This window comes from Podarcis raffonei, chromosome 1 (assembly GCF_027172205.1).
Source record: "Podarcis raffonei isolate rPodRaf1 chromosome 1, rPodRaf1.pri, whole genome shotgun sequence".
NCBI lineage: Eukaryota > Metazoa > Chordata > Lepidosauria > Squamata > Lacertidae > Podarcis > Podarcis raffonei.
In genome coordinates, this window is record NC_070602.1 from 82,640,431 (window position 1) to 82,667,869 (window position 27,439).

Consider the following 27,439-nt stretch of genomic DNA (forward strand, 5'->3'; position numbering starts at 1 on the left):
GGTTTTGGGGAAGAAGAAAAAAACATTGTTCTGTGTGGTTATTCTACTTCTTGAAATACAAGGTGGTGCTGGGTACTGTTTCCCTAAATTGGGCCTTTGACAGGTAGGCCCTGAATGGTTGTATCTTGTCTCCCATGCTTTTGACACCTACCTGAAGAAGTCACCTGTAGTTTGGTCCAGGCAGACCAGCTCTTACTTATTGCTTCCACAGTTCAATCCTGGTGAGGCACTGCAAATTCTAAACTTTTCATAGTTTTGGAAGGAAATCAATTGAAATGTAATCAAGGTAGGACAGAAGCAATCTTGGTTGGCCATTTTAATGATCTTGGAGGAAGTACACAGACTTTTATTAGCTGGCTGTACAGAAGTGCCCTAATATTCAGAAAGATAAGAGTATACATTTGTGAAAGAATCTAAAGAACTAGGGTGGTTGGTTTCATACCTCACGTGGTAGTACAAGCATTTATCTGCAGGGCTAGAGGGTTATGGAAAGAGGTTATACTATGTGGAGAAGGAGCTGAACTGAGTTCATCCTTGCCTTGGACATGTGGTCTGTGTTGCTTGCAAGCTCAGTGAATAAAGTTATGTCTGTTAATGGTCTACCTTTTACCTGGTCCAATAATATGGAAATGAAAACTTCTTAGTCTCTGGATTTTTCTTATTCCTTGGAGATTAAGTTCACTGATAAAAAAAATGTATGCTCTAATTAGTATAAAAATATTTGTTCCCATAGGAATACTTGCAAAAGGAATTTAAGGCACAGTGGCAGAAAGATATAGTTCTTTTCTTAACCTCAGCAGATGGGGTAGACCTGACCCGAATGAAATCAGCCCCACACTCTTTGCTTACTAGGATGATTACTTTATTGAGGACTTAAATGTACATTGTAGCTCAATCACTGAGTCACAGAAAGAAAACACTTCTGAAGGTTGGTGGTGGGGCACTTCCAATGTCAAGTGACTTTCTTCGTAGTCATACAGGTAGGTAGTTTCTGATCCCATCAAGTTACATGTGTTCTATCATTATTGCCCTTTTACAGTGCTTCTGACTGGGGATATGAATGGTGGCTTTGTGTGCATGTTTGTCTCTCTGTGTGTGTGGTGCAGACACGCATATATATGAAATAGTGTGTGCATGAGAGAATGGGTTGTGTATTTTTAGGGATGGGTGAATACTGCTTGATGTGAATGGGGCATTTGGGTAGTTAGAATGTGAGATGTGGGGGGGGGGGGAGTGAACAGTGTATATATGTGAAATGGGAGGACTTCAGTGAAGGTATCAGATGGAATCATCCTCCAATATAACACTGTTCCAAGCAGACCCAATCTCCACGTGGTGGGAGATTTTAGGGTTTCCAGCAATTTTTCAGGGTTCGTTTTCCTTGGAATGAAGCTCAGCGAAGACTGTGGTGCATGATAGATAGATAATTTATTACGGTCGGAGACCAGCTTATAAAACACACTTGGGGTACAATTCCAGAAAGAAAACAAACTGTTAAAACAATGTACCACAATAAATTTAAAATTTATAAATGTGATAATCATATAGACACTTAAAACTTTAAGATCAGCTACCGCATAGATATGACCCAGAGTCACGCATGGAACCGAATTTGGGGATTTTCTTCATGAACTAGTTTGAGTCAGGGGATGGTCTGAGCCTACAGATCTGTACACAGAATCTGGCGACCATCCGGGTCGTCTTATGATCTTTGCCTAACAGGAAAAGGTCGAATTTTTTTATTTTTCCAGTAGCTCAGCGAGCCTCACCAGTAGGGGATCAATGGTTTTACAACGTGCCTCTTCATAAAAGGGACATCTAAAGAACAAGTGCTCTGGGCTTCCTATATCCCCCAATGAACAGGCGCAAAGTCTCTGAGCATATGGGACTTTTTTAAAAGGCTCCTTCCAGGACCAGCGAGGGCAGAGCTTCTGGCAAGTGTAAAGGCCCTTCTAGCATTTTTGGATACGAGAAAGAAGAGATATGCTGCCGGTACGACTATATATCTCTTGATTTCTCCAATTTTACAGTCAGGGCACCTTGAGCAGTCCTGTTGTCTCTCGGTGTCTGTGATTCTTTTTTTTTTTTTTTTTTATAATATTTTTTATTACGTTTCTTTCCAAATTTTATACATTACAAACAAATAAGGAGTTTACAAGAAACCATTTTTTTTTTTTTAACAAAAATCCCAACTTGGACTTCCCCACCCCTTCCGATTCTGCGTTCTTTATATTAACAATGTCAGCAATTTGTTACCTTATGTCATACCTTATTGTAACTTTTACATGTTATGTATCTATATTCAATGTATTATGTCACAATTTTTATACCTTTAAAATAAACGTAACATGTTCAATTTCATATTATCTCCTTTTCTCTTTTATCACTTAGTTTACTATTTACTTAATCATAATTGCTAAAGCGTATCATTTCCAAATCATGCACCGTCTTAAGATTCATACAGTTTGTAATACTTTTGCAAGTAGTCTTTAAACTTTTTCCAGTCCACCTCAATTGTTTCTACATCCAAATCTCGGATTCTGCCGGTCAGTTCAGCTATCTCCATGTAGTCCATCAACTGCATCTGCCATTCCTCCAGCGTGGGTAAATCTTGTGTCTTCCAGTTCTTTGCGATGAGTATTCTTGCTGCTGTACTAGCATACATAAACAAAGTTCTGTCCTTCTTTAACACTTTCTGGTCTACCATGCCCAACAGGAAGGCCTCTGGTTTCTTGGGAAAGGTATACCTAAATACCTTTTTCAACTCATTGTAAATCATTTCCCAGAAAGCCTTAACCTTTGGGCATGTCCACCAGAGGTGAAAGAAAGTCCCCTCTGCTTCCTTACACTTCCAACATTTATTGTCAGACAGGTGATGTATCTTAGCTAACTTGACTGGGGTCATGTACCACCGGTATATCATTTTCATAATGTTTTCCTTCAAGGCCGTACTGGCCGTGAATTTCATTCCGGTGTTCCATAACCTTTCCCAGTCTTCAAACATAATGTTGTGTCCAACATCCTGTGCCCATTTAATCATAGCAGATTTAACTGTCTCATCCTGTAAATTCCACATAAGCAGCAAGTTATACATTCTAGATAACAGCTTTGTCTTTGGTTCTAACAGTTCTGTCTCTAGTTTCGACTTTTCCACCTGGAAACCAACTTTTTTGTCCATTTTGAAAACCTCTTGAATTTGAGCATAATGTAGCCAATCTCGCACCTTATTTTTTAGTTTGTCCTGGCTCTGCAACTTCCAATTGTCTCCAATTTTTTCAGTCAATTCCCAATATTTCGGCCAATAGGCCTCCATATTGGGTCTTTTTCGGGCCTTGGCCTCCACTGGTGATAGCCACCTCGGAGTTTTACTCTCTAGTAAGTCTTTATATTTCATCCAGACTGCAAAAATTGCTTTTCTGACAATGTGGCTTTTAAACAATTTATGCGCTTTAACCTTGTCGTACCATAGGTATGCGTGCCATCCAAAAGCATTATTAAAACCTTCCAGATCTAGGACATCGGTGTTTTCCAACAAAAACCAATCTTTCAGCCAGCAGAAGGCTGCAGCTTCATAATACAACCTCAAGTCCGGCAGGGCAAACCCCCCTCTTTCTTTCGAATCTGTTAATATTTTAAACTTTATTCGGGGCTTTTTGCCCTGCCAGATAAATCTAGATATATCCTTCTGCCATTTTCCAAAGCAATCCACTCTGTCCACGATCTGTAAGGTTTGAAACAAAAATAACATTTTCGGCAACACATTCATTTTTATAGCTGCAATTCTTCCCAACAAGGAAAGTTTCAATCTTGACCAAATTTCTAAATCCTTTTTAACTTCCAACCAACATTTCTCATAATTATCCTTAAATAAATTCAAATTCTTGGAGGACAAATAGATCCCAAGGTATTTCACTTTTTTAACTACATTCAGTTCTGTTTCTCTCTGAAACCCCTCTGTTTCTGTAATTGTTAAATTTTTGGTCAGAACCTTAGTTTTTTGTTTATTCAACCTAAATCCCGCCACCCGACCAAATTCAGATATAAGTTCGAGAACTCTTTTTGTACTGGATTCTGGCTCCTGCAGTGTCAAAACTAGGTCATCTGCAAAAGCTTTCAGTTTATATTGTTTCACTCCGACCTCTATCCCTTGTACCAACCGGTCCTCTCTGATCATATTCAATAGCACCTCCAGGACTGAAATAAATAACAGAGGGGATAGAGGGCACCCTTGTCGTGTCCCTTTTTCAATTTTAAATTCCTCCGTCACCACATTGTTCACTATTAATTTAGCTTTTTGTTCTGAATAGATTGCATGTAATCCATTCTCAAACCCCCGTCCCACTCCCATCCCTTCCAAGTTCTTCTTCATAAACATCCAAGATATGTTGTCAAATGCTTTCTCCGCATCAATAAAGATTAACACCGCCCTTGTGTTCCTGTTAGTCTGCAAAAGTTCTAAAATGTCAATGATGTTTCTAGTGTTCTCATATAAATGTCTACCAGGGAGAAAGCCAGCTTGGTCTTTATGAATTACTTCATTTAAGACTTTTTTAAGTCTATTTGCCAAAATGTCTGCAAATATTTTGTAATCCACATTTAGGAGTGAGATGGGACGGTAGTTTTTAAGCTGAGTCTTTTCAGATTCTGACTTAGGTATCAATGTGATGAAGGTTTCTTTCCACGTTTCTGGTGCCCTCTTCCCATCCATAATCTGGTTACATACCTCCAACAAAGGTTGTATCAAATAGTCCTTCAGAACCTTGTAATATTTGGAGGTAAGTCCATCCGGGCCTGGAGATTTGCCTAGTTGCATATTCTGAATGGCACCTTCAATTTCCTGTGAGGTTATTGTAGAGTTCAAGATTGATCTTTTATCTTGAGTTATTTTTGATAGTCCATTTATCTTTAAAAATTGATCTATCTCTGATTCTTTCTGGGGCCCCTGTGCATACAGTTCTTTGAAGTATCTGTGGAAGCACCTCCTAATTTCTTCTGGTTTCTGTACGATCCTTCCATCAATCTCTAGATTTGTTATCGTGTTTAGCTTTTGTCTTTTTTTCAGCTGCCAAGCTAGCAGCTTTCCACATTTATTTGCTGATTCAAAAGATCTTTGCTTCATCTGTTTTATTTTCCATTCAATCTCCTGATTAATCAATTTTGAGTATTCTGCTTGGTGGAATTTAATTTCTCTCAGCACCTCCTTGGACTTTGGTTTGGTTCTCAGTTTTTTTTCTCCTTGGTGTATTTTCTCCAATATTTTGTCCTTCTTTCCGTTCCAGAGTTTTTTCTTGATTGAATTCTGTTGTATCAGAAACCCTCTCATAAGAGCTTTGCTTGCGTCCCAGATCGTTCTTTTTTCAACTGTAGTATTCAGATTTATCTCAAAATAGTCCTTTAATGTTTTTTGGGCCTTTTTCACAATCTCTTGATCTCTTAGTAGTGTGTCATTCATTCTCCATCTGAAGGAACCGGGTTGAGTTAATCTAAGTTCTATTTTCAAGGCGTTGTGGTCGGAGCATGTTTTTGGGCAGATTTCCACCTTTTTAGTCTTGGGTGCCAGCCCCCTGGAGGTCCAGATTTGGTCGATCCTTGACCAAGACAGGTGGGCCTCAGAGAAAAAAGTTCCTTCTTTACCTAGGGGGTTCTTTGTCCTCCATATGTCGATCAAATCCAGATTGTCAGTCAGTTCGAAAAAAGTTTTGGGCAGTCTGCCGTCTGATGTTAAGTTTTGGTTGTAAGACTTATCCATATGTGTAGACACCACTCCATTCATATCTCCCATCATTATGATGTTAGCATAATCCAGATAGTCCAGCAACGTCTCATGCAGCTTCTTGAAAAATTCTGATTTCCCGTCATTTGGGGCATAAATTCCTAATATCAATATTTTTTCTCCTTGGGTTTGAATTTCAATTGCCAAAATTCTTCCTTGTTCATCCTTAAATAGAAATTTGGGTATCAGGCTCTCCTTAGCGTAGATCACCACTCCTCTTTTCTTTACTTTGTCAGACGAAATAAATTCTTGGCCTAATCTTTTATTTACCAAAACCTTCCTGTGGAGCCTGGTCACATGGGTTTCTTGTAGGCAAATAATGTCCAATTGTTCTTTCTTCAATATGTGAAATAACCTCCTTCTTTTCTCCGGGGAATTTCCGCCATTTATATTCCAACTGAGTAGCCGCAGAGACATCCTGAACTATTCTGCTACACCTAGAGCGGTGTATCTTCTTTCTCCTCTGGTTCCGAAGGTGCAGGTATTGCTCCACCTGGGTTGGGTATAGGCCAATTAGCTGCTGCTTCTTTTTGGAGGTCTTCTCCGTGATCGTGCTGGAACTTTTGTAAGTCCTCTGGTGATCTTATTTTAACCTTCTTCTGTTTGTAAGTGAATGATAGCCCTTGTGGGAACTCCCACCTGTAAGGAATTGTGTTGAGTCTCAGCAACTTAGCCAAATCTGAGTAGGTGGCTCTCAAGTCCAATAACTGTTTAGGAATATCTCGGTAAATTTCCACCCTTTTCTCTTGTATCACAATTGAGTTTTTGAAGTGTAGGCCTAGTATTTTGTCTCTCTCCTCCCTTGATCTCAAAGCTATTAAGCAGTCTCTGGATCTATCTTTTCTTACTAATCTTCCCAACCGAAAAGCCGATACAATTTTGAAATCAATTTCTTCTTTTAAGTCCCAGAACTTTGTAAACTCTGTTGTCAAAAGTCCTTTCAAATCTTCTTGTTCAATTTCTGGGACTGCCCTTAGTCTGAGGTTGGTCTCGCGATTTTTCAATTCCACCAACGAGAGATAGGTTTGTTGGTCCCCTATCTGTTTATGAAGAGGCTTGACTTCCGCTTTAACTTCCTCGACTTCTTTTTTAGCTGATGTTGCAATTTGAACGGCTTCCCCTGCCAGTTTACGATTCTCTTCTGTTGCTCCTTGCAATTTTTCAATTGCTTGGGTATGTTGGGAAACCTGATCTGTCAATTTCTGGATCGAGGATGTTGCTTGGTCAATTTTTGTTGATTGGTTATCAATTTTTTGATTTATTGCTGACAATTGTTCCAAAACTTGTTTCAGTACTGCCTCAGCTCCTCCTGCTGCCATATCTTCCTCTTCAGATTTTTCAGGCTTTTCGGTTTCTACTTTTTGTGTCGCAAGCACCGCTGGAACTGATAATCTACGTCCCTGAGTTAAAGTTGTTTGCAAAAGCTGTGCTTGCTTTTTTGCTTTCTCTTTCTCCTTAGCTTCCTTAGCTTTGGCTGCTCTTGTCTTTCCTGTGCCACTCATCAGTCAACGTTCAAGGTCAAGTGTTGTAATCCCATGGGAAAGGCAAGTCCAGAATTAAAAACAGTCTATTGAGAGAAGGTAAACAGAGAAACTTTCCCAGGCCTCTATATTCCCAATGTCCTCTAGGGGGAGTGCCACCAAAGTTTTAGTAAGAAGAAGGTAACTTTCCGCAATTAAAGTCTCTTTGTTCCAACTTTAAAAACAATTTTAAAAGCAAATTAGTTCCAGCACGCTAAAAGAAAGGTCCTGCAGAGCCCTTTTAAACATATAACAAAGTTCCAGCAAGGTGCCTGCAATTGTATCCACTTCAGCTAGGTGAGCTCAAAATTACACTATCCAGTTACAAAAGTATCTGGAAGCTTGCAACAGTTCCGCAGTTTAAACAACTTTACCCGGCCACCCGGGAATTTGGGGTTAGAGTCTTCCCTTGCCCTTGGGGTGTCCGCTCCAGGTCAATTTTATGCTGTATTTATTCTTTAAAAGTAAAATTCAAATGTGCACGAAAGTCCCGATTTAAAGCTTCAAAGCTTCCCTGTTCACAGCGCTTTCCGCTCTTTAGACCGTCTGCTTTGATCTTGAAAGCAGTGTCGGAAGACGGACTTCCTCTTTCTCGTCTCCCGTTTTTAGCCAAATTTTCCGATTTGATTTGTAGAATCTTAGGTCCTTACTCACGGGTTTGATGTTTCAGCCCGATGTTTCTTGGAAGAAAGGTCAGCGCTCATCCGTGACAGCCGCGCGGCTTCGCCTCCGCAGAAAGAGCGATGAACCCACAGCACCGCTCCCCCTCCTTCACTCCGGAGCCCCTTACGGGGTTCCTTTTGTGATTTCGGGGTCGCTCCAGGTGCCCGCCGGGTCCCACGGCCACGGACTCACTCTGCCCGTGGTTTATCTTGATGGGTTGCCGCTGCGCCGTCGCGAGCAACCCTTTTCTGCGGTGCCCCTCTTCAGAGCTCGAAGAGGTCCGCCATCACGGTTTTGCGCCGCCTCCGGAAGTCCTCGGTGTCTGTGATTCTTTGCCTGACCATAGCTTTTGCCTGGCCCAACCCCAGACTTAGAAGGGCTTAAGGGGCAAAACCCAGTTTCTGAAGGGTGTTCAGGACTGCTGTCAGCCAGCCTGGCTGGAACTGGTCACAGAGGATCAGTGGGGCTATTCCTCAGGGGAGCAGATTCAATGTCAGCCATTTGTAAATTGATGTTAGGCAGATATAAGCCTCCACTCTCATCATCCCCATTTCTAGTCTAACCCATGCATTTGAAACACATCTGGGGACTTGTAGGAGAGCTCTAAGGAGTTTAGATTGAACTCTCAAGGGGGGAGAAAGCAGAGGAAGGTGGGCCCAGAAAGGATCCATAAAGGAGCTGTGTCAACGTTTTGGCCTTGTATAATTTTAGTGACGCAGGGACGAAAAAGCCCCCTTGTGCTCTAAAAAATTTAAGAAGACAGTTTGCGTTTTTTTCTGCTGAGCTGCTGATGAAGTTTATGTGAAGTTTGTTCCTGAGGCCTGTACCACCATTCCTAGATACTTATAATTTGTGACTTGTTCTAATTTATGGCCTCAAAGTTCCCAGCTTCTAAGCTTTGGTTTTTCCCCAGAAGTGAGTATCTTGGTCTTTTGATAGTTGATTTTGAGACATTCAGTTTCACAGTATGCTGCGAGCTTTCTTAGTGCTCTTTTGAGTCCAATGGGGGTTCCAGATAAAATTACCATATCATCGGCATATAACAGGACCGAAATATGCCGATTTGCGAGCTTCGGAGGGTGAAGTTCTAAGTCGTTGAGTGCAGATCCTAAATTATTTAAATAGAAATTGAATAGTAGAGGGGCCAAAAGGCACCCTTGCCAGACTCCCTTGAAGGTTTTAATGGGGTCTGTTAGATGTCCTAGGCAGCTACACCTGACTCTAAGAGCCGTGTTTGTGTGCAGTGCCTGAATTAGGAACAGAAGCCTTCTATCTATAGTGGTACCCTGTAGTCTGTCCTAGAGTCCGGTTCTGGAGACTGTATTGAAGGCTGCTTTTAGATCAACGAAAGCAGCATATAGTGAGGCCTGCCCTCTTGATTTATATTTATTGATGAGATGTTGCAACGTTAGACAGTGATCTATCATGGACCTTCCGGGTCTAAACCCCGCTTGTTCTATTGCCAGGATATCTTCATTCTCTAGGCATTCTGTAAACTTATTAAGGAGGTGCTTTGAGTAGAGTTTACTAATCACACTTAATAAGCTGATCGGAATGTAATTTGCTGGGTCCCCTCTATTACCCTTTTTATAGAATGGGACAATTATGGCTGTTCCCCATTCCCTTGGGATGCAACCAGTGTCATCTATGTAAGTAAAGAGGATGTCTAAGAAAGGTGCCCACCAATCCGCCTGTGCTTTTATCGTTTCTGGCGTAATGCCGTTTGGGGCTGGGGCTTTGGTCGTTTTCACTTCAGTTACTGAAACTGGCAGCCATTTAGCCAGTTGTTATATATTATAATTCCATGATGGAGGTTCAGTGTCCTCATACAAAGATTGGAAGAATGAGCCCCAAAAGTTAGGGGGAATTTGTGAGGTTAAGGGGGAAATAGCCTTATGGGTGCCAGAAGCTATCAATTTCCAGAATAGTGTCTGATCTTTTGCTTTTGCAGCATTAATTAATTCCAGAAACATTTTCTGGTATAGGCGTCCTTTTGGTGGATTATTAGGTCTTTATACTCTTTTTTTAGGGCACAGACGGCAAGATAGGCTTGCTGTCTGACAGAATTTTTGGCTGTCAGGACAGTTTTGTAAGCATGTTGCAGGGCTCTCTTGGCCTCAAAACAGGTGTAATCAAACCAGGGTTTATTTCTGTGGTGCATGTAGGATATTGTAGCAGTCCCGCTGTTCCAAGTGGCGTAAATTAGTATAAAATAAAGACGCAGAGAGCTAGTATTTTTCCTTGGACTGAGGAGCAGCTCTTTCAGACATCTTCTCCTCTCCAGTCCGTTTTTATTACCCTTTGTTCTCTCCAGCCGCATGGCTGCTTGCCAGTGTCTCATGTTACCTCATCCGGCCAAGGCTTAAACCCACCCACACCATATAGGGTCATCACTGCCCAGAGGAAACACAACTCCATTTAAGGTCAATACAATCCCAATACATGGTAAGGCACAGACATGTTGGTCACTGGGTCAGCAAGACACCAGGTGGCACTACAAACCTTTGCCAGGGCTTTCTGGCTCCCACATGCCCTCTTTCTTTATATTTTAAGCATAATCATATATATCAGTACCAATACGGTTATTGTCGAGCGCGATAAGCGACTCTTTTGACACCGGAAGCGGGCCGTGGACTGGAGAACCATGCAGTACATACAGAAATTAAAGAAGGAATACATTGTATATAGCAACACAAAATAATGCAAATAACTACTATAATAATCACTATAATCAATAAATGTCGAAGCCAACTTCCATCCGGAAGCTAAGAATATAAGAATTCTGATTCCAAGTTGCATGGTAGGCTTCTTTTCCTAGTTTTTAACCATGCACTGGTATCGCTTCTATAGCACTGAGATTGGTCACTGTATGTTCCTGTAAGAGAACAAAAGCTATTAAACATGAATTTCAATGTATATTGACAGTTTGGATATATGCCCCATGATTCTTTCCCCTCTTTAATTTGAAAACAAATGGGGGCAGGCATACATACCCAACATTTAGAAGCATGCAATAAACTAGTAAACTTAATCATAACTTGTACAAAAATATTATTCCTCCATATCTTATGATAATTTTCACCCTTAAAAGTCTTATTCAACAACACTGTCCTTCTAGTTTGAGAGTGGCTGAGCCGTGAATACTGCCAGCCAGTGTAGGATTCAGGCAACTGCTGCTTGCCAGCCGATAAGGTGAAATATGGTGGTTTCAACTGGACCGTGTCGTCTGCTTCTCTTCCTTGTATAATGGTGCAGCAAAAGATGGCAAGGAAAATGGTTAGGAAGCACTTCCGCAGTTGAAGGGACTTGCCATGCCGCACGCATCGAGCTGGAACCCATAAAGGCTTGTCCTCGACGTCCACTGCCGCGTACCCTCGTCCCCACGTGATCAGCGGGACAGGTCCATGCCATGCGGGATCAGGCAAGCGTCGGTACACCACCAAGGGGTGGGGGAGTGCCTCCTCCTTCCTAAAATGCAATTCTGCGGGAGTATGGGTCCTAGTATTTGGATATAAGAAATGGTTAAGTACAAAAAGAACTTGGTGAACAGCTGAAGGAATGGGTGCTGTTGGTATGTTTCGGCCGCCAAGCAGTTTTAGCAATAGTGTTTTGAACGTCAGGTGCGCCCTTTCCACTATCGCTTGCCCTATGGAGTTAAAGTGTATATCATGAGTTAATTTCACATTCCACAACATACAAAATTCCGAAAATGTTTTAGAAATATATGCTGGACCATTATCAGTTTTGATACGCGTAGGTTTACCCATGACTTAGAAACAGCGGATAGTGTGCTGAATAACATGCCGAGCTGTTTCCCCCCTCATGGGCGTAGCCCATATGAATCCAGAGTGGGTGTCCACCGTGAGGTGAACCTTGGAGAATGGAGCCAACACAGGTGTGTGTGACATCCATCTGCCAACACGCCAATGCAGACGTGCCCCTAGGATTGACAGCATCAAAAGGAATGGCCAGCTGAGATTTAGAACAGGAAGCACATTGGGAAACTATATCCCTAGCTTGGGCCAAAGGAATAGAAAACTGCTTAGCCAATGCTTTCGCAGGGAGATGAAAGTTGTTATGACCTAGTATAGGATCAGAAAAGAGAGAAGGCAGAAATGTTCTTCAGAGCTGAATCTGCTCTTGAATTTCCCTCTGCTAAATACCCTGGGTGTGATGTGTGGGAGCGAAGATGTGCAACATAATAAGGAAACTCTCTGTGCTGAAGTAAGGCTTGCAGGGCAAGAAACAAGGAAAACAAGTCAGAATTCTAGGAAGGAGTTATATAAGATATTGGTAAAATAGCAAAAAGGCGATATACATACTGAGTATCCACAATAAGATTGAAAGAATGAGTAGGAAAGGATTGAAAGGCAAGAATCACAGCCGCTAGCTCTGCTCGCTGGGCAGAAGTCTGTGGAGAGGTAAATAACTTTTTCCATTTTCCTCCCTCTTCCCCTGTCACCCCCCCCCTATTTTTCGTTCCATCTGTGAAAAGGGTTAGTGTAGAGGGGAGAGGTGTGAGAGACAAGGGTTAGTCAAAACTGTGTCAGAAATGTCAAACGGTCATCCTTTGGAGGATTAAAAATGATGACCTATAAAATCAGCCAAAACAATTTGCATGGCAGCATTTGTGATCAATGAATGCTGCTGTTCAGTCTGTGAAAATGGCATATAAATTGATGCAACATCAAAACTGCTCAAAGCTATAGCACGTGAACGTCCTTGATAACAATGTCTGATGTGGATTCATTTGCGGAATAAATGTTCTTTGAAGGGGTATGAGGTAAATGTAACCATTCTATAATGCAGATAGTCTTCTTCTTGTCCGTCTGAGCATATAAATTTTCTGTTGGCAACAATGGTGTAGCAAATACTGCCAGGTGCAGCTTGTGTTCAGCACCTCTAGGTGGCGCATGCGGAAAGGTTTCGATGCTTCATCCACAAATTTTTGGCAAAGTGTAGGGGAGTTCCGCATGCTGTTGTGGCAGAACAACCCACTGATATCGCTGGGTGGATTGCAATTTGTTATATACTGGCAATGTAAAAGCAAACTGTTCCTGTCTGCTGGATCCAGTGGGATGAAAATGATTCAATGTCAAAAGTCAATTGTTCAGAAATAAGCTGTTCAGAAACGAGATGGTGCCATTGCTGCGGTTTTTTCTTTTGGTGGAGGCCACTGTTCTACCCACACTGAGGTATCAGTGATCTTGGTTTGCCACGCTGGAAATGCTGTATTGATAGCTACAGGTTGGTTTTTATTTAGTGCTGCTGCCAGCAAATGAGCCTTGTGGGTGGCTGTACCAACAGACTGACCAATGCGTAGCATCGTAGCTGTATCAATGGCAGGAAGGTGTATTATCGGGCGCAACGCAACCTTACAATCCTCAGTGGCATTTTCAAAGGCCAATTGTTTGATAATTATTTGTTTGGCTTCAGGATTTTCAATTTGGCTACTCACTGCTGTAATCAGCCTGATTTTTCTCATTGCTTGTTGAGCAGCAAGAGCAGTATCCCTCAATAAGATCTGCAGCAGTGTGGCTTGTACTGAAGCCTGAGCAAAGGTCCCACGCCCCATCATAGCATCCATCACATCTGCGAGGGTAAGGTTAGGATTATTCCCTCTGGCTTGGTTCAGTAAAGCAGGAGCATAAGCACCACAGGCAATTTCCCATTCGTGAGCTGATGGGGGTAAAACTGTACGTGCCAAAAGCTTGAAGTCATCTGGAACCAAAAAGCTGGGCTTGAGTTCCTGCTGGAGCACCAGCAGGTGGCACAATAACAGGGAATGCCATAGTATCCTGAGTTAAGTTACAGGCAAGTACTGCACGTTGCAATGGGGTAGCTACTTCTGCTGCTGGAAGAGCAGGATCATTTCCAGCCAGACCACAGTATTTTTGCAGATTTGGGTCCTCTGGTGAGGAACTGCAGTCTGGAGGTTTGGGATCTGGGGCTGCAGGCAAAGCAAGGGCTGGAACACATGGCAGGACAGCAGGCTGAATTAAAGAAGCTGAAGCTTGTGTTGGCAATGCAGCTATGGAGATATTTTTTGGTGATAAAGAATCCATAGCATATCGAACTTTGCACCATGCATTTAAATTCCGAACACCAATGCTGGGATGTCCATGAAAATGTGTTCCAATATTATCCCAATGTTTTAATTCCAAAGTTCCTTCTTGAGGAAACCAGGGGCAATGTTCATCAATTGCCAGAATGAGCTGTATCAAATCTCCCTCAGGAACTTCCAATTTGTTGCAGGAGAGGAGAAATTTTAAGTCTTTTAAAAATTTCTGTTGGGGAGTAGTCAAAGAGCTGCCCATTTTTCTAAAATCAATATTTAAGGGATCGACTCACCTTGGATCCGTAGATGAATAGCGCTTGAAACCTTTGCCAGGCGAGGTAAGTCGATGAATATCCACTGCTTGGATCAAAAATCTAGTCTGGCCTCAGACTGTTTGCTTTAATCTTGCTTCTTAGCTCTCTTTTAAAAACCTCAGTCGTAATCTTTTATTCAGCCTCACACGGGGCACCACTTGTAGCAGTCCCGCTGTTCCAAGTGGCGTAAATTAGTATAAAATAAAGACGCAGAGAGCTAGTATTTTTCCTTGGACTGAGGAGCAGCTCTTTCAGACATCTTCTCCTCTCCAGTCCGTTTTTATTACCCTTTGTTCTCTCCAGCCGCATGGCTGCTTGCCAGTGTCTCATGTTACCTCATCCGGCCAAGGCTTAAACCCACCCACACCATATAGGGTCATCACTGCCCAGAGGAAACACAACTCCATTTAAGGTCAATACAATCCCAATACATGGTAAGGCACAGACATGCTGGTCACTGGGTCAGCAAGACACCAGGTGGCACTACAAACCTTTGCCAGGGCTTTCTGGCTCCCACAGGATATCTAGTTTCATTTAGAAACATACAGTATATAACCTGAGCATAAGATGGAGGGGCTCACAGCATTAACACCCCAACAGATCTTGTTTCTCTATCAGTCCCAGCTTTGGATAAAGCACAGTTCCAGCATGTCTCTGTTTCTCCATCTTCCAGCCTGCTTCCAGCTCAGTTCACACCCACCCACCAGACTATTGCTTTCCTCTCTAGCAGCTAGGTGAGCACAAGTGAATGAAAGGCCCCCCTATTAGTCTGGAAGGCACTGTCACCTAGTGGTAGCCTAGCTCATTCGTTTTGGATGCCGAAGAGGACACTTAAGGGGTCAGCTAAAGCCATTCTAGTACAAGGAAACTTCTCCGTCTAGATAAGCTATCTCCTTGGTTAGATTCTAACCCTCACTGGGTATGCAGAGCTCCCTGATGCTTAGCGGCTGTTTCCCACTTTACTTTTCATGGCTGCCTTACTCTGTCTAATGGCAGGGCTGTCTTTAAACCAGACACAAACATAATAGTTCTCCTTCGAGCAGAAGATGTGCATGTAGCAGCCCCCTGGTATGCCTGCATAGTCCTTCCTAGAACAAGGTGACAACTATAGGCTAAAGCACTAAAATATATAGCTCTGTATGTCTTATTTAGTTATTAAGTTATTAAGAACAAAATCCCATTCAATTCTACCCTGAAGTACTTCCAGCTGAATGCAAGGTGGCTTAGTCCCAGGTAAGTAAGCCTAGGATAACAGCTTCAAATAATTATATATATGAATGAATTGCATCTTAAATTCTCAAACCTGAAAATGAAAAGCAAGCAGATGCAAATTCATACAGCAAAATATTACTGTAAATCTTAAAGATAATGGATGATTTTCCAGAAAACTGAAGGAAAAAAACCTGGTTTAAGGAATGGAACATTGCAAAATGATATTTGTTAAATTATAGAAATATTGTTTGTAATATCCCTAGACGTTAAGGTAAGGCTTATTTTATTTTATATCTGCAGATTGAGAAGAAAAAGCAAAATCATGCTCTACAACGTAAGGCACACAAGCAGTTGGTACATATCGACCACCCAAGAAATGCCCTTTACTTAGTACAGCCAGACTTTTTTGGTTATGACTACTGAAGGTCTATCATTTGCTCTTCCCAGCTGAATCCATCCTCTCCTCCAACTGAAATCATATGAAGATCCATGTTCATTTGAAATAAAAAATAGCAGGAATAAATCAGCTACAAAAATGTCTACAGAAAATACAAGTGTTGTGTCTGAATTTATCTTTGTGGGACTTGTAGATGTACCAGAACTGAAGATTCCCATCTTCACATTGTTGCTGCTGATCTATGTTATTACTGTGGTGGGCAACCTAGGGATGATTTTGCTGATCAGAATGGACTCTCAGCTTCATACCCCCATGTACTTTTTCCTCAGTAATCTGGCTTTCTTAGATTTTTGCTATTCTTCCAACATCACCCCCAAAGCCTTAAGCAATTTCCTATCAGAGAGGAGAACCATTTCTTTCCTGGGATGCTTCATGCAACTGTATTTCTTTGTTGCTCTGGCAAGTACAGAGTTCATGCTTTTTGGGCTAATGGCTTATGACCGCTATGTGGCCATCTGCAACCCTTTGTTGTACACATCAATCATGTCACACACCCGATGCATCAAGATGGCTGGCGGAGCATTCACAGCTGGCTTCTTGAACTCAATCATTCATACCACTTTGGTAGGTACTTTGTGTTTTTGCCAGTCTAATGAAATCAACCATTTCTTCTGTGAGATCCCCCCACTACTCAAGCTCTCATGTTCTGATACATCCATAGCTGAAACACTAGTTTTCATGTGTGCTGGAATCAATATGTTAGGCTCTCTCTTGATAATCCTGAGTTCTTACCTGTACATCCTTTTCACGGTGCTCCAAATGAAGTCAGCCAAGGGCCGCAAGAAAGCCTTTTCCACCTGCATTTCCCACCTTATTGCTGTGATCATATTCTATGGAACTACTATATATATTTACTTGCAACCTAGTTCCAACTATTCAGAGGATCAGAATAAAGTTGTGTCAATGTTCTATTCCTTTGTCATCCCAATGCTTAACCCCTTAATTTACAGTCTGAGGAACAAGGAGGTGAAGGAGGCAATGAAGAGAGTGATGGATAAGAATGCATTTTCACATTTACTATAAAATACTATATCAACAGACTGTCGAATTAATTAGATTGCATGTTAGATTTTATTCAAGTCCTCTAGCCTTTTTATGTAAAGTACTTAAGCATGTTCTTCATTAAAACATATCTGTAATGCAACAGAACTGTCTATGTTCTTTGCCATGTTTTTGAACATTTTAGAGAACATATGGATTCCCTTTGTATTTGGAGTTGATGGTCAAGTATTCACCCTGATACAATGAGCATTGAGCTATTAGAAAACACTCTCCAAAAAGAGGCCCTCAAAATTTCCAAAAAAGAGAGCAATGCAAAAATGATGGTGGAGCTGAATGCATGTGTTCCCAAATTGCCTAAAATGAGTGGTAAATCTGGGGTCCTCCAGACTTTTTTGGACTCTGATGATTTCCTTCATCCACACCCAGCGTAGAATCCTTCTGGACCATAAGGGTAAGAAGGTTTTGGGGAAGAAGAAAAAAACATTGTTCTGTGTGGTTATTCTACTTCCTGAAATACAAGGTGGTGCTGGGTACTGTTTCCCTAAATTGGGCCTTTGACAGGTAGGCACTGAATGATTGTATCTTGTCTCCTATGCTTTTGACATCTACCTGAAGAAGTCACCTGTAGTTTGGTCCAGGCAGACCAGCTCTTACTTATTGCTTCCACAGTTCAATCCTGGTGAGGCACTGCAAATTCTAAACTTTTCATAGTTTTGGAAGAAAATCAATTGAAATGTAATCAAGGTAGGACAGAAGCAATCTTGGTTGGCCATTTTAATGATCTTGGAGGAAGTACACAGACTTTTATTAGCTGGCTGTACAGAAGTGCCCTAATATTCCGAAAGATAAGAGTATGCATTTGTGAAAGAATCTAAAGAACTAGGGTGGTTGGTTTCATACCTCACGTGGTAGTACAAGCATTTATCTGCAGGGCTAGAGGGATATGGAAAGAGCTTATACAATGTGGAGAAGCAGCTGAACTGAGTTAATCATTGCCTTGGACATGTGGTCTGTGTTGCTTGCAAGCACAGTGAAAAAAGTTGTATCTGTTAATGGTCTACCTTTTAACTGGTCCAATAATATGGAAATAAAAACTTCTGAGTCTCTGGATCTTTCTTATCCCTTGGAGATTAAGTTCCCTGATAAAAAATGTATGCTCTAATTAGTATAAAAATGTTTGTTCCCATATGTATACTTGCAAAAGGAATTTAAGGCACAGTGGCAGAAAGATATAGTTCTTTTGTTAACCTCAGCAGATAGGGTAGACCTGACACTGAATGAAATCAGTTACACACACTTTGCTTACCAGGACGATTACTTTATTGAGGACTTAAAGGTACATTGTAGCTGAATCACTGAGTCACAGAAAGAAAACACTTCTGAAGGTTGGTGGTGGGGCACTTCCACTGTCAAGTGACTTTCTTCATAGTCATACAGGTAGGTAGTTTCTGATCCCATCAAGTTACATGTGTTCTATCATTATTGCCCTTTTACAGTGCTTCTGACTGGGGATATGAATGGTGAATGCGTGTGAATGTGTGTGTCTATACTTTCTCTGTGTGTAGCACACACACGCATATATATGAAAGGGTGTGTGCATGAGAGAATGGGTTGTGAATTTTTAGGGATGGGTGAGTACTGCTTTATGTGCGAATGGGGCATTTGGGTAGTTAGAATGTGAGATGTGGGGGAAGGGAAAGGAGAGTGAGCAGTGTATATATGTGAAATGGGAGGAGTTCAGTGCAGGTATCAGATGGAATCATCCTCCCAAGAAATGTTACTACTGTTCCAGGCAGCCCTAATCTCCAAGTGGTGGGAGATTTTAGAGGTTCCAGCACTTTTTCAGGTTTCATTTTCCTTGGAATGAAGCTCAGCAAAGACTGTGGTGCATTTAAGATATCTAGTTTCATTTAGACACATACAGTATATAACCTGAGCATAAGATGGAGGGGCTCAAAGCATTAACACCCCACCAGATCTTGTTTCTCTATCAGTCCCAGCTTTGGATAAAGCACAGTTTCATCATGTCCCTGTTTCTCCAGCTTCCAGCCTGCTTCCAGCTCAGTTCACACCCACCCACCAGACTATTGTTTTCCTCTCTAGTAGCTAGGTGTGTGCAAGTGGATGAAAGGCCCACATATTACTCTGGAAGGCACCATCACCTAGTGGTAGCCTAGCTCATTCATTTTGGATGCCGAGGAGGACACTTAAGGGGTCAGCTAAAGCCATTCTATTACAGGGAAACTTCTCTGACTAGTTCAGCAATCTATATTAGATTCCAACCCTCACTGGGTACAGGAGCCCAATAAATGGAAGGGTCTTAGGGCATTATCCAGACAGGACCCCAAATATCCACGGTGCTGATAACTGCCGTCCTTCAGCAATCGACACATACTTGTGTCATGCACAGACTCATTATCTTATCCAGACCTGCCCTCTATCTCTCTATTTAACATTAGGGATGCAGGTAAAGGCCAATCACAACACCATCATCCCCCATAGTAACTGTTGTTCATCCATGAATGATGGAGGTATTGCCCATCATTCATCGGTGGATAACTACTTTCTTCAGGGCCATATAATTCAGAGAGTTAGGGAAATGAATCATCTATTAGTGTAGTAGCACAGCACTTACGTAAAAAATGTGTAACTAATTACATATAATTTACTGAGGGTTTTCTTAAAAAGAAAACAAAAAAAACGACCCTGAGAAAATACAATTGCATTCAGTTCAACAAGAAACTCCATTTCTAATCAGTGAATAAACAAGGAAGTTGGGAATTTCTGCATCTGTGCCCATGTACAGTGGAGATCTCTGACATAGGGTTGCCATTTTTCAAACAGTGGAAATCCAGACAGAAAAGGCTTACTTTATTTTTTATTTGCAGATTGAGAAGAAAAAGAAAAATTATGCTCTACAACCTAAGGCACACAAGCTGTCTGTACACATTGACAACCCAAGAAATGCATTACTTAGTACAACCAGACTTTTTTGGTTATGACTACTGAAGGTATATCATTCTCTCTTCCCAGCTGAATCCATCCTCTCCCCCAACTGAAATCATATAAAGATCCATCTTCATTCAAAATAAAAATAGCAGGAATAAATTAGCTACAAAAATGTCCACAGAAAATACAAGTGTTGTGTCTGAATTTATCTTTGTGGGACTTGCAGATGTACCAGAACTGAGGATTCCCATCTTCACATTGTTGCTGCTGATCTATGTTATCACTGTGGTGGGCAACCTAGGGATGATTTTGCTGATCAGAATGGACTCTCAGCTTCACACCCCCATGTACTTTTTCCTCAGTAATCTGGCTTTCTTAGATTTTTGCTATTCTTCCAACATCACCCCCAAAGCCTTAAGAACCTTACTATCAGAGAGGAGAACCATTTCTTTCCTGGGATGCTTCATCCAACTGTATATCTTTGTTGCTCTGGTAAGTACAGAATGCATTCTTTTTGGGCTGATGGCTTATGACCGCTATGTGGCCATCTGCAACCCTTTGCTGTACACATCAATCATGTCACACACCCGATGCGTCAAGATGGCTGGTGGAGCATTCACAGCCGGCTTCTTGAACTCAATCATTCATACCACTTTGGTAGGTACTTTGTGTTTTTGCCAGTCTAATGAAATCAACCATTTCTTCTGTGAGATCCCCCCACTACTCAAGCTCTCATGTTCTGATACATCCATAGCTGAAACACTAGTTTTCATTTGTGCTGGAATCAATATATTGGGCTCTCTCTTGATAATACTGAGCTCCTACCTGTACATCCTTTCCACGGTGCTCCGGATAAAGTCAGCCATGGGCCGCAAGAAAGCCTTTTCCACCTGCTTCTCCCATCTGATTGCTGTGATCATATTCTATGGAACTGGCCTATTTATATATTTACAGCCCAGTTCCAACTATTCAGAGGATCAGAATAAAATGGCCTCTCTATTTTATGCCTTTGTCATCCCAATGCTCAACCCCTTAATCTACAGTTTTAGGAACAAGGAGGTAAAGGAGGCAATGAAGAGAGTAACAGGTAAAAGCACATCTTCTCACTTACTATAGCTTGCTACTTTAAAAGGTTTTCAAGTCATATGGATGAGCTTTTATTTTTTTGTATATAATTTTTATTAAATTTTCTGGTTTACAATTAAAATACTCATTTTTACATCCTGAAAATATCAATGACTTTCCTTCTTCCCTTTCCATGGTTCATTACATATCATAAATCCCTGCATATTTTATAAAAACTATACCATTCAGTATTCCATTATTGCATCCATCACAACTATTTATACTGTTGAATTTACCTTAATGCTGCCAACGTTTTCAGCTGTACACAATTATTTCCCATATATTCAATAAATGTTTTCCAATATTCTCTAAACACGTGTTCTTCTTGTTCTCTTATTCTATATGTTAAGTATCCAAGCTGCTTATATTCTGTCAGTTTAAGTTGCCATTCTTTGGTTGAGACCTCGCTCGTTTTCCATTTTGGGGCTAACAAAACACAGGCCGCAGTAGTAGTATACATAAATAACCTTTTTTGACACTTGGGAATTTCAGTCTGAGTTACCCCCAACAGAAAAGACTCTGTTTATTATGGATCATTTCCCAATACTCTTTTACCCTTTTACAAATCCACCTCATATGAAAGAATGTTCCCTCCACATCTTTGCATCTTCAGCACTTATCTGATTCAGCCTTACACATTTTCACAAGCCTAATCAGAGTTAGATACTGTCTGTAAATCATTTTCAAAGAGTTCTCCTTCAAATAATAACATGCTGTAAACTTCAAATCACTTTTTCACAGTTTCCCCCAGAGGTTAAAATCTATGTTTTGTCCTATATCTATCGCCCAGTGTGCTTTAACACGCCCGTCTATTGTTTCGCAGTCTAATAACAAATTATATATTTTGTACAAAAGTTTCTCTTTGTTTTGTAGAAGTTCTTTTTCAAATTGTGAGCTTTGGTGTGAAAAACATTTTTTTCTATCTAATTTAAACATTTCATGTAACTGATGGTATTGTAACCCCCTGTAAAGTACAGCAATTCTCTGTAAGTTACCCACCGATATGGATTACCTTTTAGATATTTTCAAGTATTCTAGTCTGGTGACATGGGGTACTTAAGTACTTAACTTCCATTTAAGTGAATCTGTAATCTTCTAGAAATATTTGCTATGTCTTCAAGGCTAGATCCATCCCCCCCACATGCACACACTGGGTATACAACAGTGCTCCAGCAGCACTCCAAAACATAATTGCCAGGGTGCTGAAAAGCACTTCCCCAATGCTACTGGACATGACCATGTATAGTAGGTAGAACAAGAACTACCAGGACACAGTGCCTTCAATTCCCATCCCACAGAGCCAGCCCAAGATGGAGGAATCCAAGGTCACAGAGAGACAGAGATGCAGGAGAGAGCTTGAACTTCCCATGTCCCACTCTTGGTAATGGTCATCCATCAGAGCAACCAAGACTGGCTCCATCTCATGGCCAGGTGTGGACTCAGATTAGAATGATCTAGATAATGCATGACATTCAAAATGCCTGCAGTTCCTCTCTTGACCACTTGCCAAAGGAAGGGGGTTGGTTGCCTTCCGTCCCTTCCTTGCTGTCTTCCAGGACCACAAAGGGCTTGAAGAAGCAGGCACAGTGGCAACTTCTGTGTAGGAGAAGTCGCAGGTTGCTTTTGTGTACGCCATCAGATGATGGTACAGTGGTACCTCGGGTTAAGTACTTAATTCATTCCGGAGGTCCGTTCTTAACCTGAAACTGTTCTTAACCTGAAGCACCACTTTAGCTAATGCGGCCTCCTGCTGCCACTGCGCCGCCAGAACACAATTTCTGTTCTCATCCTGAAGCAAAGTTCTTAACCCGAGGTACAATTTCTGGGTTAGCAGAGTCTGTAACCTGAAGCGTATGTAACCTGAGGTACCACTGTAAATAAGTTTGGGCAGAGGCATGGCCATGCTGTTGCTCCAACAGTCCAGCTTGGAGCACGGGTCTGAGGAGAGGATGCAAGCTACTTAGGCACCAGAAGCGGGTGTGTTTAGTGCACCTACTGTGTGTGCTTTGTCAATAAAGAATTAAACTACCATCCGTTTGTCACCTTTGGGCTGGGTGTGCTCAGGACACCTGCCACATGGGAGACATGATTCTGTGTACTAACCAGTGTTGGCTTGACTTCAAAATAAGAATTGCACCATTTGTGCTCTAGTCTTCATCTGGCTTGTTTCATAGCCTGTAGCTCACCAGAATACCCCGGAGTCACTTGGGTTCCACAATGCTGGAGTGGACATTTAGCAGTGACTCTATCAACCACCTGTCTCATCTTCCCATTCCACAGTGAGACCATGATCAACAGCTTTCTCCACTGGAAAGCCTGGCAGAGCATTCAGGAATCCAACAGGTTCCATCAGTCTCTGGGGGTGAGCTACCCAATGAGTTCCATCACCCTTGCAGTGAGGAACATCTGCCACCACTCCAATCTAGGCCAGAAGCAAACTTCACTTGGTGAATGCTGGACGGTGGGGCCAAGATGCCTGTGCCACATTCACATATCCGAAGTCCATGTTTATTTATTTATTTATTCATTCATTTATTTATCAATTGCCTACCTTTCACCCTAAGCTTCCAGGGTGGGTTATCACATTAAAGCACAACATCATTTTTTTAAAAAAATGACAATCATAAAAATAAGGTGGGTCCTGAAAACATACACCTCAAGTTTCAAAGACCAGGGTAAAGAAGTACGTCTTCTGCACTCTCCAGAAGTTGTATAATGAAGGTGCCAGACACACCTCTGTGAGGAGGGAGTTCCACAAATTAAGAAGCTGCCACAGAGAATGCCACCACCACCTGAGACTCTGAGACCAGAGGAACTACCAAGAGGGCTTCCTCTGCTGATCTCAGCACCTGAGAGGGTCTTTAGGGAAGGAGACGGTCTTTCAGGTATTTGGCCCCTGAGCCATTTGGGGCTGTTTTCCTGTAGTGGAAACAAGGGAAAGCATTTCAAAAGCTTTCTGAGCACTGGTTAATATGAGCACTGGTGTTTCCATCCTAAAATCTTAGGACACCACCCTTCATTGATTCATGTTTTACCCCTGCAGTATCGTGATATACCTGTAACTCTTTGGTTTGGATATGCAACAGTCCCTTTCCTCCTGAAGCCTTCCCCAGCTTCCGTCAAGTTCTCCAGGGACTTGGTCTCAACAGCATGATGATGAACGCAAATCTTCAAAAGCAACAGTTCCTGCAATGAGACAATGCATAATCCATTACGTGCTTCACAGGTAAGTTGCCACAAATGAGAACCATTTAAGAAGAATTTGACCTGAATATGGTAATTTTTGCTATCTTAGCAGCTCCAACACAGTGGTAAATTGCTGTCTTCCTTGATGCAGACACTTCAAAGATTCCGGCTTGTGACTATTCTGCATAAAGGCTTCACAAAGGCACCTTACTGTATTTTCTTCTACATGGTTTTCTGAGCTCAAATTGCATTAATTCATCAAATTATTGCTTTCCTTTAAAAATGTCAGGAAAGCACAACTTCCAAAAGTAAGAAAACTTGTTTTCTTATAATCTGCATAGGATGAAAAGAAACTATACAATATTATAAGTGACCTGTTCTTTCCAATAATGTTATGAGGGCACTTAGGTGTTTTGTTTGTACTGCTTTTGCATTTTACTGCTTTTGCATATACTACTTTGGGTATTTTTTAAAAAAACAAGCAACTGGTTATACAGAATGAAGTTCTATAAACAGACGTCTATTGGCAGCAAGTTGTTCTGAGCAGTCAATAAACACACACAGAGACAACTTATTTCTAAGCATGTTGACTATTATGCAGTGGTATTTTTGTCTTAATTTCAGTTAGGGTTCATGAGGTTGAAGCCCTGTAAAATATTTTAATGCCAAGGCTCAACTCTGAGAAATACATGGCAATAAGGAAGATACAGTAGCTCTGAGCACGTGCAAAGTGTCCTTTATCATCAAAGAGAGAAGGCAAATTCAGGTCAGCAAGTGAGGTTTCTAATCACACTTGAGCCATAGCATTTACAAATTAACCATTTAAGGTACTTTTACACTCTCTAGCAATAGTTTACACCACAATCAGAGTTCTGTATATCTCCTTCGTGAAATGCCCAATTAAGCTGTGGCCCAAGTTACTAAACTAATAGTGGCTCCACCAGTGCACTTGCACAGCATTAACCCCCTCATTGCCTCAGACTCCCAGTAAGCAGCAGCTCTGCTGACAGGAGGCCAGGAGCATGGGCACTGCCCCTCCTCACCAGCCACTACTGGTGAGGCAGCCTCAGGAGCCGTCATGTGATAGCCTGGCTGAGAACCAGGTAGCCCCTCAAATAGAGGACATCTTTCAAAAAGAAGACTGTTCTCTGCAAAGTTCTCTGCAAAGAGCCCTCCCACACTGCTCCTTCAAGCAACTGCAACTACGCCCAAAATGTTCTCACAAGGGTAATATTTATTTATTTATTGTTGTTTGCTTATTTAATTTTGCCATATATCGCACACCTCCTTATAAAATATACAAGGCGGCTTTTGAGAATATTTACTCTCCTTCTTCTAGTTTCAAGGGAGAGGCAGAGGAAACTACCATCTAAAACCATTTCATTGTCCCCACAGCTCATTCTTCTTCTTGATTCACCTACCATAGAGCCAGATGCAATGAAACAAAAACGGGAGGAAATGGCCAAGGGGAATTTCACGGCAGTGACGGAGTTCATTCTCCTTGGTTTCACAGATCGTCAGGAGATCAAGACCATTCTCTTTGTGCTCTTCCTGGCCATCTATCTGGCCACCTTGGTGGGGAACTTCGGCATCATCACATTAATCTGGATCAGTCCCTCTCTGCACAGTCCAATGTACTTTTTCCTAAACAACCTGGCCTTCCTGGACCTCAGTTATTCCTCCACCATTACTCCCAAGATGCTGGCCAACTTCATAGCAGAGAGGAAGAGCATATCATTTGCAGGATGCATTGTGCAAATGTATCTGTTTGCTGCCTTTGCCGATGCAGAATGCCTCCTGCTGGCTGCCATGGCGTACGACCGCTACATGGCCATTTGTAACCCACTACTCTATCCACTTTTCATGTCACGCAAAGTGTGCATATGTCTGGTAGTTGGCTCCTATCTCACAGGCAGCATGACCTCACTGGTGCACACTTGTCTTACCTTCCGTCTCTCCTTCTGCGGTTCCAACGTCATCAACCATTTCTTCTGTGACATCCCTCCTCTGTTGGCCCTCTCCTGCTCCAACACCCACTTCAATGAAATCCTACTCTTTGCCCTGTGTGGATTCATCCAAATGAGCACATTTGTGCTCATCATCATCTCTTATGCCTGCATCCTTTGCACCATCTTGAGGATCCCCTCAACCGATGGCCGCCACAAAGCCTTTTCCACATGCACCTCCCATTTGACAGCTGTTGCCCTTTTCTATGGCACCCTCTTATTTATGTATCTACGTCCTAGTTCCAGCTATGCCATGGACACAGACAAAATAATCTCAGTGTTTTACACAGTTGTGTTTCCCATGGTGAACCCCTTGATCTACTGCCTGAGGAACAAAGAGGTGAAGGACGCCTTGAAGAGAACATTGGAGAGAAATGCGTGCTGCTGTTAGTGATGAAATGCAGAGAAAAGGGGACACAAGCTCTCTTCTTAGTCCATTTGTTATCTACTTTGTGTATAGATAGATTGTAAAGGAGTGGTCCAGAAGAATATATAAACCTGGTCAGAGACACCTGAGTATGAAGAAGCCACACTTCTACATGGTTTGGTTCTAATGTACTATGTTGTTTTGATGTGGCTCACTGGTAGAGCATCTGCTTTGCATGCAGAAGATCCCAGGTGGGGCTGGGAGAGATCCCTATCTGAAATACTGGAGAGCAGCTGCCAGTCAGTGTAAAAAAATATTGTGCTAGATTGACCAATTGTCTGACTTAGGATATATAGCATCTTTCCATGATTCTTATTCTGAATGGAAGAATGTCATTTTCTCAGTGATATCTTTGTTCATCTGACACTGCTGGGGGAGGGGTTCTGAACAGGGAGCAGGAAGCACCCCCAACCGTGAAACCACATTACATAAATGTGGAAACATTTTAAAACCTATTCATTGATAATTGGTGTTTCCCTGTACCGTATTCCAGCATATTTAATAGGGAAATAATTACTTGACTCTTTCCCCCACACCCTCCATTATTCTTTTCATCCTCCTTCTTTCTTGTCTTTTTGGCATGAAATTTGATTTGTGTTTGCTAAAGGCTTATGTAATGTGAGAAAGAAGTGGAATCTGAGGATCCCCTAGTACAGAATAGTACTGACTCAAGAGTAAAGGATTGTTTCTTCATTGCTTCTTGGTGCCATCTTTCACTCTCTCTTCCCAATGAGTAAGTTGAAGCAT

General features: G+C 41.8%; 3 protein-coding genes across 4 annotated transcripts; all 3 read left to right on the forward strand.

Moving 5' to 3' along the window:
- The first annotated feature begins 13,234 nt into the window (after window positions 1-13,234).
- LOC128418858 (olfactory receptor 5F1-like) lies at window positions 13,235-17,020 on the forward strand. Of its 2 annotated transcripts, XM_053398969.1 has the most exons (2): window positions 13,235-13,247; window positions 16,086-17,020. In XM_053398969.1, exons 1-2 carry the CDS (start codon window positions 13,235-13,237, stop codon window positions 17,018-17,020), a joined length of 948 nt encoding a protein of 315 aa, XP_053254944.1. The 2 variants fall into 2 exon arrangements, with proteins under 2 accessions (XP_053254944.1, XP_053254951.1); XM_053398976.1 differs by lacking the exon at window positions 13,235-13,247 and having other exon boundaries at window positions 16,076-17,020.
- A 3,099-nt stretch (window positions 17,021-20,119) lies between these two features.
- Window positions 20,120-21,064, forward strand: LOC128418869 (olfactory receptor 5F1-like). Its single transcript, XM_053398988.1, has one exon. It carries the CDS (start codon window positions 20,120-20,122, stop codon window positions 21,062-21,064), a length of 945 nt encoding a protein of 314 aa, XP_053254963.1.
- A 4,632-nt stretch (window positions 21,065-25,696) lies between these two features.
- On the forward strand, window positions 25,697-26,656 carry LOC128422650 (olfactory receptor 5AS1-like). Its single transcript, XM_053407362.1, has one exon. It carries the CDS (start codon window positions 25,697-25,699, stop codon window positions 26,654-26,656), a length of 960 nt encoding a protein of 319 aa, XP_053263337.1.
- Window positions 26,657-27,439: the final 783 nt, after the last annotated feature.